The sequence below is a fragment of the Artibeus jamaicensis genome, unplaced genomic scaffold (genome assembly GCF_021234435.1).
Source record: "Artibeus jamaicensis isolate MK-2021 breed Jamaican fruit bat unplaced genomic scaffold, CSHL_Jam_final contig_787, whole genome shotgun sequence".
In the NCBI taxonomy this organism is placed as follows: Eukaryota; Metazoa; Chordata; class Mammalia; order Chiroptera; family Phyllostomidae; genus Artibeus; species Artibeus jamaicensis.
Window position 1 is genome coordinate 6,386,003 of NW_026521972.1, and position 12,828 is coordinate 6,398,830.

The 12,828-nt window shown below is 38.9% G+C and overlaps 1 protein-coding gene across 8 annotated transcripts in view; it reads left to right on the forward strand.

Moving 5' to 3' along the window:
* ADAM22 (ADAM metallopeptidase domain 22) overlaps positions 1 to 12,828 on the forward strand; it is a 226,012-nt gene that overhangs the window by 178,755 nt on the left and 34,429 nt on the right. For all 8 annotated transcript variants that reach the window (XM_053672803.1, XM_053672805.1, XM_053672797.1 and 5 more), the window contains 5 exons: positions 1,855 to 1,935; positions 4,966 to 5,016; positions 5,244 to 5,307; positions 6,911 to 7,016; positions 9,414 to 9,533. In XM_053672803.1, coding sequence (XP_053528778.1) covers positions 1,855 to 1,935; positions 4,966 to 5,016; positions 5,244 to 5,307; positions 6,911 to 7,016; positions 9,414 to 9,533 — 422 coding nt within the window. The remainder of the gene's footprint in view (positions 1 to 1,854; positions 1,936 to 4,965; positions 5,017 to 5,243; positions 5,308 to 6,910; positions 7,017 to 9,413; positions 9,534 to 12,828) is intronic.

A 12,828-nucleotide genomic window follows, 5' to 3' on the forward strand; every position in this document is an offset into this window, starting at 1 on the left:
GGCACGACTAACCACCCCACAGATAAGTTCCAGCTGTATCAGTCATGTGAGATTTTTTTTTTGCCACTTTCTCTCTCTGCCCCACACCCCCACTCTCACCCCTTCCCTGGGCTCCTGGGGGAACCAGAGGCAAAATAGTGAGTGGACGAGGGGAAACAGAGGAACAAAGTGAGAAATCGTGTGTATGCCTGTTTTTTCAGCATACGTTTATAATACTGTGTCTATAAAGTCAGAGTTGGCAAACATTTTCTGTGAAGGACCAGAGAGTATATAGTGTAGGTTTTGTGGGTCATAGGTCCCTGTCTCAGTTACTTAACTCTGTCTTTGAAAGCAGCCATCAAAAGTACAGAAACCAATGGGCATGGCTGTGTCCCAATAGAATTTTATTTATAAAAACAAGTGTCCAGCCAAATTCTGCCCTTAAGCCATAATTTGTGACCCTCTGCTGTAAAATATTGCTTGTTCACTTGCTTATTATTTTTCTCTTCTCATTAGTGTGTAAGTTGCAGGAAGGCAGGGGTTTGGGTAGATTTACTTACTGCTGTATCCCAGCACTTACCGCAAGTCCTCCTCCACTGTGCTTTCTCACAGAAATCTCAGGCAGGTCTTGAACATTTACACTGTCCTATAAACTTTACCTTAAATCTGCTCATATTTCCACCTCAGATGTTCTAAATGGTGGTTTGCCCCAATTCCAAGGAGGAAGAGAGCCAGAGTATAGGAAATGAAATTACTCTGTTTCTTTCCTTATTTTTATGGCCTATTTAGCCCAATTAAAATGGTTTCCTGCAAGCACGATTCTCATGTTTTGTTCTCCATTGATTCCCCAGTGACTAGGAAGTTCCTGGCACATTTTAAGTGGCTAATAAGTGCATGATAAATGAATGAATGAATGGGTGGATGAATGAATGAACACACGTTTTGTTTGGATCTTCTAAAAAGTATCTGTTGCTATGCCGACTTGAGTTGGCAGTGTGCTGTCTGTGTGCTGGGAACAACATGAAACTCAACTGCCAGGAGGGTTGCGAGCAAAGGAGAGAAAGTGAAAGGTGTGTGTGTGCACAATAATGTGTCTGTTTGTGTGAGCAGAGCAGAATCCAGCCCAAATCGAAACATTTTGAAGAAGGAAATAAAATGGCATTGAAGAGGAATGAGGAAAAATGAAAATGTTATGTACCTGTGTTTTCTTATAATGAATAGTCTTGCAATTTATAAATCCAATGAGTTTAAAAATTTATTTGTACTACTCCCACACTTTCAAGAAATATTGAAGATGGTTAAAAACAGACAAAAAATTCCCCCGGACGTGAGTATAAATCATAGAAAGATTAGGAAAGAATAAAAGACCAAGCTATAAATCTGTGTAAAAATGAGGCAGGAAAGGAGGGAAAGGGGAGCGTGGGAGGAAATACCTTTGCCAGAAAAATCTAACTTTTATAATTTAGCATGAAGTGTAACTTTCAAATTCTTGTCAGAAAAGACAGAAAAGAATAATATGATGAAAGTGCCAGTAAGAATGAAGGGTGGAGTGTAAGTCCACAAGCCATTCAGAGGGAGGAATTCCTAGAAATTGCACGGAGTTGTCCTGGTGGAGCCGTATCATGGAGCACTAGCTTATTTTACCCAGATGTTCTAAGGCTTATGTGTGATGACTGTGCAGATTACTCCACACCCACGAAGCTCTCCCCCCAACTATTACATTAACATGTCATCAGCAGCTGGTTTCCACAGACCACCATCTTCAAATAGTTTAAGTAGTCCTATCCCCACAATATTTGTTTTGCTTGTTTAAAGATGATACTGTGAGAAATTTTTCTTCAACAGTTTTTACACGTTGATGTTTGGTTATTTTAGTTTCAGCCTCTGGGGACTGTGTGCCGAGAAGCAGTAAATGACTGTGATATTCATGAGACATGCTCAGGAAATTCCAGCCAGGTAATTGACAGAATAATGACTCCAAACCAATGGGTAAAGTAGGTGTGTTTTTAGTGCGCTTACCTCCTAGATGACGCAGAAATGGACAAGACGCTCGTCTTTCTTTCATATAAATTCTCACTTTTTTTTTGTTTTTCAGGAATCTAATTTTCAGTAATCAAAACTTGAACAGATGTTCAGCATGATTTTGTCTTCACGTTGAACAAACCTAAGACTGCGTGCTTGCCTTTTTTTGTTTTTAGTAGGGAGGAATATTCATTTGCTTTTTGTCTATTTAGTGAAGAAGGAAACAGCTATTTTGCATAACTATATTGTTTTCGTGTTAAGTAGGGAATGAAGTTCATTTTTTTTGTCTATTTCGTGAAGGAGGAAACCAAAAGATCTCTTCAGCTGGCTGACAGGTGTCAGCTGAGGCAGAAAGACCCACAGCATACTGGCTTCTGAGAAGGAGCCTGTTTCTCTTTTTTTTTTTTCCAGATTTTATTTATTTATCTTTAGAGGGGAAGGGAAGGAGAGAGGGAGAGAAACATCAATGTATGGTTGCCTTTCATGTGTCCCCTGCTGGGAACTGGCCTGCAACCCAGGCATGTGCCCTGACCGGGAATCGAACCGCGATCATGTGGTTCGCAGGCCCATGCTCAATCCACTGAGCTACACCAGCCAGGGTTTGTTTCTCTGTCTTGACTCCTGTTTATCTGAGACAGCTTGTATCACCTCAGCCATTAATTGCTGCTCTTGAATTTACTATTATTTAGTTTTAAATAGAGAACATAGAGAAGTTGACCAACTTTAGCAAGTGTTCTCAGATTTCCATGTATATACAGGGAGTCCTCCCTTTCACCTGGCCAGTGAGTGTGCAGGGAGTCCTCGCTTTGCAGAGTAATGCAGGGCATGAAAATGACCACACAAGCCGAAACCATGGAAAGTCATCCTAGTAGTCAATGGAAAACACTACAGTTCTTCTGTGATCTTTTAAAGACCTTGTCAGACTATTGAAAACTCTCTTACTATTGGTTTTAAATGATTATGGAAATAAAAAGAAAATTAATGTTTATTTAGCACACTAAATTAAAACATAGACATTATGGATTAAAGTATTTTATTTCTAAAATCTTACTGGGAGTTGTGCCGCCTTCTGTAACCTTAGGAGAATAGTGAACATCTTTTGCATGCTTTGTTGAATTGCCACGCCCCTTTCTAAGTTTGGATCGACTTTCAGCTTTTCATCCTTCGTGCTTTCAATGTCATGGCTGTCTCCGACAGGTGTGAAGATGTGAATGTGAAGTGTTTTGCCCAACAGAACTATCAGCATTCCCATCGTCAGCAATTTTGTTCTACAACTCCATTCACATTAGCTAAGAATTTCACTTCGTGTCATTACTTTTCCTTCTTTTTTTTTTTTTTGGCTGAACTTTTATCTTTGTTAGCCAGTTTTCTCTTTTGATTATCCAATTTTGTAAAATGTCACATGCTGTCACCCAAAGATAGAGGTAATACCACTACCCACTGTGTTCTTTGGGTGTGAACTGAATAAACGGATGGCAAGTGACCAATCACTGAGAGGCTTTGAGTGACAGGTTATTCACCTGTTATTTACCTAGTGATGCAATGACTCAAGAGTGAGTAGCCAAGTTTGTGCTTTATGCAGTTGCTCACAGTTAATGTATTATGGTAACTGAAATGGTCGTTGGCCTACAACTGTTTTTTAACAAAACCGTAACTGAAATGCATGCATATTGGGGCCATGTGAAGCGAGGACTACCTGCATATTTTTCCTCTAAAAAAAGAGGGGTTCAGTAGTGGTATAGCTACATTATCCATTAAAATGCTTTATTTTAAAGATAGTCATCCTAAGAGACTAAAGATTTTTCATGCAAAAGTATTTTCCTTTCTTATTCCCTAATTAACACTGTGTTTCTAAGCTAACACTTAGTGACGAGGAGAATACGACAAAACGGTGGACATGCGGAGATGCTGTTGTAGCACAGGGCGTAGCAGCGCACGTCAGCAGGCCCTCGCATAACGGCGTTCAACGTCATTCTGTTAGAACATTGAGAAGATACCGCGGGAACTTAAACGCTTGTTTATTTCAATTCGTTTATGTTAAAATTGGCATCATTTTACATCATTTTGCTTAAAATCACAGAACCTACCCAGGATGTTAAGTGAGGACTTACTCTATTTATAAGTGAATATTTTAGTACATTGGTTATATGATTTGTTCACTCAGTGCATTTTAGCTATGAAAGATGATACCTACAAAAAGTTTATGATGATGATAAAATTTATAAGTAAAGGGAAAAAAGCAATATAAAATATATGTGTGTTGACTATATGTTTAAAAATATCAAAACTTGTAGAAAAAGGTAGAGAAAAATATATCAAAATACAAAAATAATTGTCTTTGGGTACCAAGGATATGAGAGACATTTGTTTTCACTTCAGTTTTCCTTTTTTGTATATTACATAACTTTTCTCAAAGGAATATATAGTGAATATAATAATATATAATACATTTAAAAATTACATAAGAATGCATTGCAGTTTTCTATACTTGCTACAAAGTAAAAAAGGGAGCGTGTTATAAAACACTTTTTTTTTCCAACATGCGCAAAGTAGACTTCTGCTTGCGTGTGAAGGGCTGTGTTGCTCCTCATGGTAAAAAAGAAGAAACAGAGTTACTGCTCCATCTGGGCCAGCATCCTCTCTTTGTGCTCTTGCCTTTTATGCTCTCTGGAGTAGCGTATCTGTATAAAGCAAGATGCTCTTAAATTTTAGCATTGGCTGAGTCCTTGTCGTCAGTTCTTTCTGTCAGCTGCTATGTGACAACTGTTTTTGCCTCTGACAGATCCGTGTTTTTAGGGGAAAGTGCATCAGTTGTATTTCCTTTTGCTTCCTCATTTTTTGTTACTTTTAGGTATTTTAAGACATTAAATGTATTCTCAGACTTTATTTTAAAAATGAAAACATTAATGGAATTAGCTTATCCTGATATTTTGCTATGCATTTGGTTCTGTTTTCTTTTCCTAGTGTGCCCCAAATATTCATAAAATGGATGGATATTCATGTGATGGTGTTCAGGTAGGCTACTTCATCTTTACCTACATTTTTCATGTGTACCAGCAGGAAAGAAATACTGGAATCTTATCAAAATAGGAATATCAATTTAAATGTTTCGTAATCAACTCTGGAGATAAAAGGTCTTTAGAATACTCATCTACTAGTTTTCCTGGTCACGCTTACTTTTTTAGTTATCTGACATAAGCAGACACTGCGTCACTGATAGGTGGTATGCTTTTCCATTTTAGGGGATTTGTTTTGGAGGAAGATGCAAAACCAGGGACAGACAATGCAAGTACATCTGGGGGCAAAGTAAGTAAACAGTGTGGCTTGATCATTTCAGAGTGTGTGGTATCAGGCTAAGAGGCATGTGCTCTGAAAGTAAATTTTCAGTCACTTTAAGAGTGAGGGATTCTTAAAACCACCACCTGTCTCAGGAGGGATGCTTACGTGGAAATTAAAGAAGGGCACTTCCTTTGAGAGGACATAGCGCTACACATCTTGGGTAGTTGGCAGTGTCTTCGGGTGAGACCAAAGGTACCTTCACTGCCAGGCAAGTGAAGTCCACGCCAGGGTGTGCAGCCTGGAGAACAGAACAAACCTGGCTTTCAGCTCCACGTGTGCTCTGCACAGCTGAGTGTCCTCAGGCAAAACCTATAGGACCATATGGGATGGATATGGACCCTGGACAGGACACTTCAGCAGTAGAGCTGTGGCATTTTAGCTAGAGTTGCCTTTTCCACCTGAACTATCTTTCTGGAACTCTAGCTCACTTTTCTGCTTATGGGTGAGCTTCCGCTAAGGTAGAAGCAGAAGCCATATTGGAGAGGAATTTTAATGTTATTCCCTTCAAAGTTTGCCGGATTTTCAGAGGGAAGTATATAACAATGATACCTAAAACATATTGTTTAAGTTATATATTTTCATTTAAAAATATGCTAGATATTATATATTCTCTTCTGGAAGTATTAGGTGCCCTTTTGAAAGCAGTTTTTGTTTTAAACCCTTTCAGAAGACAGTTATCATTAAAGATCATGATAATTCTTAGTTGTCATAAAATAGTGGCTACTTTTGGGAGAGAAAGTGTGTGCTCTCTTTTGAGGGATTAGAGAAACATTGGGAGGGGGAAAATTTGGTCCCACAGTTTTGTTCTCTGAACAGAGAGGCTGAGTTTTGTTTCCCCCAGAGAGAGAACATAGTAGCTGACAGCAAAAGTTTGGAAAAGAAGTATCAACAGAAGTATTATTACTTTTTTAAATACAAACCAACAGTCATCTTTTGATTAGTTTGCAAAAGTCACTTTGATATAATTCTTAGATAACTTTGTCAACCAATCCTTTAGAAAAATAAAACCCTAATAAAGATGCCGACATGTCTTAAAATGTTATTTGACTCTGAGATTTGGCATGAATTCAGGTTTTTCTAAAACCAGAACAAAGTTGTTTTTTTGATAGCTGTTAATAATTAGTAAGCAAGGTAGATATTATACTGCTCTTTCTTGGGTCTTTAATTATAGTGCATAACTATTTTAATAAAATTGCCTTTACGATTAGTAAAAGTTGCTCAGTGAGCAATCTATGCTTTGTGTTTGGCACTGAGACTAAAGTGTGCAGAATTTATTCAAAGAATCATTTGCTAGCATCTTTCCCTAATTATTGGCCAAATTGTGAGGAGTGTTATTCTTGGAACCTATAGCCTGAATCCTATCAAAGATCTAATAGATTTGTTTTCCAGATTTCAAATGAGCAGTTATAAAACTGTCCATGAGTCATGGACATTTACAGAACAGGTACAGTTTTGGAATTGAGAGCATTGCAGTGAAAGAGCCTTTAAATGTCTGCTTCCCTGACTGCAGACAACTTGCGCATCGTACATGTCGCATCTGTCACTGATAGAAAACTCTGTTCTGCTTCAGAGGTGATGGCATCAGACAAATACTGCTACGAGAAGCTAAATATCGAAGGCACAGAGAAGGGTAACTGTGGGAAAGACAAAGACACATGGATACAGTGCAACAAACGGTGAGATGGGCAAGTTAGCCCTGAGTTTACCTTTTCGTCAGTTATCAGTGTTACTTTTTAAACAGCCAGGACTTTCCTGCTTTCTGCACCCCAAGAGGCAGTGTGCTGCTTTCGTCTTTTCCTGTGTTGTCTTTGCAGAAGGCTCCTAAGTCCTGACATGTAGGTGCAGCTTTCTCCTAGACCATGGACTTTTCTCACCTACAAGGCATCTGCCAGCGCTTTGAAAGAAAAAAAAAATAGTCACCAGAATATATAATTAACTGGCTCTGACTTCTAAACTACTCTTTTTGCCAAAAGTCTTAATATCCCACTGTCCTTCTGTTTAGAAACCTAGGAATGATCCTGGACTCCACCTTCTCTCTGGCACGTTGCCCAAAATGCAAATCATGTCCATCCTTCCCTGTTAGTCTGCCACCATGTGTCTCTAATTCACCCCTTCATTTCCATTCCTATTGCAGTAACGACCCAGCTGAGACCTACATTAACTCTTCAGCTATCACAAAGACCTCTAAACAGGGTTTTTTTTTGGGGGGGGGATATATTTTTTTTTATGCTAGCAGTATCTAAACAGGCTGCCATCAGGGTAATCTACTTGAATCCTTTTGACCATGTCATTTCTTTGTTCAGATCTCATTGGATCCACATAGCTAATTAGTAGTAAAAATAATACCCTATGTGAGTTGAGTGCACACTGTATGCTATGCATTGTATTATGCTTTACATGAGCTCTGTCATTTAATCTTTATGTCAGTTCTCCTAATTTTATGGAAGAGAGAACTGAGGCACAGTTTACTAGTTTGACCAAGGTCGTGTAATTAAGGTGTAACAGAAGCAGAAGTGGAATTCAGGCAGTGTAATTTCAGAACTCTAATTACTTTACAGAATGTCATACTCCACTGTATTTTGCTTCAAATACAGTGGAACCTTAGCTTGGCACTGCACCTCCTCCACAATTTGCCCCAAACCTCCCATCTTTTGTTTTTTTCTTCTCTGCTCTTCCAGAGCCTAGCAAAACCTTGTATTTTTGACATGTGCATTATGGTATTGTCCGGCCTCTGTGCCTGTGTCTCTGCTGTTCATTCCTCTGGAAGCTGCTGTACCCATTCTGTTACCAGTGGAAAGCCTATCATTCTTCAAAGATCTGCTTGGATAATACTTTCTCTATAAATATTTCTGGATTTGGTATAGAAATAAATCATCTTCCTCTTCCCTCAGAAGTTTCACAGCCCTTTGGGCTGTTCTGTGGCTCTGGTCCCCAATTCTTTGTTCTGTGGGTGTTTATGCATGTGATTCTTTTTGTATCCAGAGTATAATTTCCTTGAGGATAAAAAAACTTGTCTAATTTTCTTTATATTATCCTAAAGTACTTAGTAAAAGTACTCTATATACATAAAAGATAGTCAAAAATAGGTTGAATATATTTTTCTGTGTTAATAAGCATTTTTATTGTGACAGACACTTAATAAAATAATGATATAACTTTAAAAAATTATTTTTAAAGAATGAATTAATACATTTTTTTCAGATTTGGTGATAGATACAAGTCCTAATTTTCCCCTTCATCTACCTGATAAGGCCTAATATTTTCATATGTAATTTTAATGGCCTGCTAATCAGTGTTAATGAGATGTTTATGAGAGTATGTATTTATCATTATCTGCATTAATAATTAAAATGTGTTAGATATGGAGAACATGTACGATGGTACTTAATACCAGTGGGAATGCTTTGCCAGTTACAGTGGCGTTGTGTGTAACACTGGGGGTGTGGGGAGGTGTGTCAGACCCGTGTGGTCCAGATCTGTCCAGTGCGTGCATGTGCGTGTGCACACATGGAATCTTTTTTTTATTTTAATTTAATTTTTTTTAAGATTTTATTTATTTATCTTTAGAGGGGAAGGGAAGGAGAGAGGGAGAGGAACATCAATGTATGGTTGCCTCTAGTGCTTCTCCTGCAGGGAACTGGCCTGCAACCCAGGCATGTGCCCTGACTGGGAATCGAACTGTGATCTTCTGGTTCACGGGCCCGTGCTCAATCCACTGAGCTACACCAGCCAGGGCCTCTTTTTATTTTTAAATGCTGGGGCAGCAAGTTAAAGCAAGAGGTGTTTTCCAAAAGAACGTGCATCCAAAGATCATTCATTCACTTCTTAAATATTAGAAAGTGTTCCAGCATACACAGAGAGTCTGATGTAAAAGAAGGGTAATTTCCTTTTGATAAATGCTTGTGCTAATAGACAGTAAAGAAGAAGCCAGAGAACAATTGGGACTTTGGAATAAATTAATTTGGGCTTATTTTGCCTGTAACCTTAGCATAGTTGATGAAAAACAAATGCTGAAGTGAGGTGAGATCACCGTGTTAACATGGCTGTAAACAGCTGGTTCTGTTCCAACACAGGGACGTGCTTTGTGGTTACCTTCTGTGCACCAACATCGGGAATATCCCAAGGCTCGGAGAACTTGATGGGGAAATCACATCTACTGTGGTTGTGCAGCAGGGAAGAACGTTAAACTGCAGGTAATTCTCTATAACGTTCTCTGAAAACTAACATCTGAGGCATGTAGTTTGGGGTTATTTCTGTTTTCAGTCATCTGAATGTTAGCAAGCCAAGAAAGATTCTAGCCCATAGAGGTGATTGAATAAATCTGGACAGAAAAGAGACAAAAAGAAGATAAAAAGTAGGGTTTAGTTTGCATTTTATTCTTTTGAATGGAAAAGAATGTGAGTTTTGGGGTAAAATCAGTGGATTAAATATAAGGTCTGGCACAAATAATACCCCTTTTTATTATAAAATATTTTATTACAAAATCCTAATCAAGTAATTCTGTAACATAACAATGTCACACTCCAGCACACCATATGACATTTTAGGTGAAATGTTCAAATTAAAACTATAAATTATTACACCCATATTATTACCCTACCAACCACACTTAAGAAGGTGTTACTTCTGCAAGACCCTGTCTATGCATCCCTTCTGAGATCCTACTAAATGACTCTAAATGAAGTTTTAAAAATTCATATATCCACAGAGAGGCAGTGAAAGGGAGAGGAGACAACGGCAACAAAACTTTGGAATGTGGAAAGAAAGTGGATGTGTGACGAATGGTTATCAAAACTAAGAAAGCTAAATTCCCAAGTCAGTTAAGGGGGAGAACTGAGTACTAAGCCAGTATATACCGCCAGTTCTCAACAAGCTCAAAAATGGGGCTGTGTCATTTATCTATGGAAGAGAGAGTACAGGGGCAAGGAAGGGGTTAAAATGCAGTCTGTTAAGGAAGCACTAGCAGATGACTTCCCTGACTCAGCTAAAATCCTCCTGTGGAAGGTTTGGCCTTACAATCTGAGACAGTGAAGTAGAAGGTGACCAGACTGCAGGACAGCAGGCGGTAGTATTGATGCCTTGTATGGAAATGGCCCACCTGCACCTGTGTTCCGTCAGAAAGCCCTGGAATTTCCAAATATCTATCTATTCCCACACCTGAAATATGAGCAGACTATGAGACATGTAAAGAAAGTCTCTAACAGGAAAAAAAAAAAGGGATGAAATCAACCAACTAGAAAAAACAACCACCTGTCAGTATTCATGAGGGAATATATTTCTATCATGAAAAAAGAATAGAGCACCCATTTGAAAAAAATGGAGAATGACGCATGTACTGACCAGCAGTGCCCATGGTGTCATGGATGAGACAGACTAATTCACACGGACTACTGAGTCCTGTGGAAGAAAAGGGCCAGCAAGGCTACTCCCTCAAAGGGGGGAGAGCTTCAGAATGGCCTGGCCACCCTCTCAAGGGGAGAGCAGCTTGGAGCGGCTGGGCAACTCTCTCAAGGAGAGAGAGAGAGTACACTGACCCTTGCCTAGACAGGCTTTTATTGTTTTTTTTTTTTTTTTTTTGCACAGGAGTTCAGGTACAACTGAACTCCTTATTAATCATTGTCAGGCAGTATAACAGTAGATAGTATACAAAGAACCATTAGGGCTTCTTCTAAATCAGAGTCTGTCAGCTAAAAGGCTACAGCACTTTGGGAGTATAAACTCACTTTTTGCTCAGGCCTTTATTATTTAACTAAAAGCATTCTTAGCAAAGCAGGCTTCACAGGATCTTACATATCCTTTTGAAGGCCTGATCACCTGGGGAGCCCACCATTCCCAGCACAGGGCTGCATGGCCCTGTCATTGTTTTCAGGCGTAAGTCAGGCAGAGGAGGCAGATAGTCAAGGAATTCTCAAAGACTTCTCGCAGACAGACTGAGGACTCAGGCTTCATCAAAGCCAAGGGGTGAGGGTCCATCACCCCCTTTCTCCATAGCCCCCCAAGTCCTTCCCTGGGGCCTCCACATGATCATGCCTGTCTTAGGTGATTCCCCCCTTGGGGAATCTTACCTGTCATTGGCTAACTGATTAAGCATTGGGGGCCAGTTATGGAAAAAGGAGCAGATGCGGCGCTTCTGCCAACGAGATAAGCTTTGTCTCCTTAGTGGCTTATGGTCCAAAGGTGGCTCACTCAGCCTTAGCCATGGGGGGGTTTCAGCTCCTGAAACCAGGTAGGGTGGTCCCCAACAGAAGAATATTCAGAGAAGGAAAAATTGCTATTTGAAAATAAAAATATGATGGCTTAACTTAAACTCAATAGTTAACGTTATCTTCCAGAAAATAGGGCGAAAGGGGGAAAGAACGAGAACATATAGAAGAACTCACCAAATTAGAATAGAAATGATAAAGAACAGAGAAAACAGGGAAAAAGTCATCAGTGAGTGACTCAAGAGTATTGTCTAGAGTTGACAGACTTGAATTTCTTTATTGAAAGGCTCACCAAGTGCTAGGTACAATGAGCTGAGTTAGAGGTACATTTAAAAATGATATTAGAAATTTCAAAATCTTAGTACAAAAAAAAAAGAATCTCAACTTTTCCATAGAGGAAAAAAAACAGTAATACATTGGAATAGCTTAAGATCTATCAACAGGAGCCCTCAGAGCCAAAAGAAAATGGAGAAAATGATTTCCAAACTAGAATTCTGTGCCCAGGCAAAATACCAACCAAGGGTGAGGATAGAAAATAATGACACTTATAGATATGCAAGTTTCCCCTACATTTACTCCCCTACATCCTTTCTCAGGAAGCCACTGGAAATTGCACTCCACCAAGATGAAGGAGTAAACTTAGAAAGAGAAAGGCAGGGAATTTAGGAGTCGAGACCCCCACGGTGAGGGCTGTCCTCCAGTAAATGGTGAGAGGAAATCCCAGATGCTCAGTTTGCGCCAGGTGCAGAGGAAGGCTAGATCAGCTGCGTGCAGCGCAAAGTCCAGGTGGGAGCTGTGGGGGAGACTTCCTCAGGAAGATGAACTGATATTCAGATACATCTGGCGTGGAGATTTTGACCTTTAAAAAATTAATTTATCTACTTGATTCTTTAAACTCTATGCATCTATAATTTTGATAAAAATAAAAGTAAATTAAAAGAAGGGAGGTATAGACATGGTACCATATGGATAAATTGATTATGAATATACATTTTCAGTTTCTATTGTTTATTTTTTTCAATTCCTACATGTCGGCTTGCTATATTGAATAGTGAAGTTACAAGTTTAGCTGTTCTCGAATGTACTTTGTGAATATAGCAGTCGTTTTGAGAAAGATAAACCAAAATTAATCCTCATTTTGTTCAAAACATGTTCGAAATTTTGAAACCTACTTAGTTATCAAATCAAATCATAGCTTATTTGACTTATAATAATATCTGAGGCAAAATGATAAGCTATTAAAATTCAGGCAGTTGTTATAATATGTTTAAATCCTAAGATATAT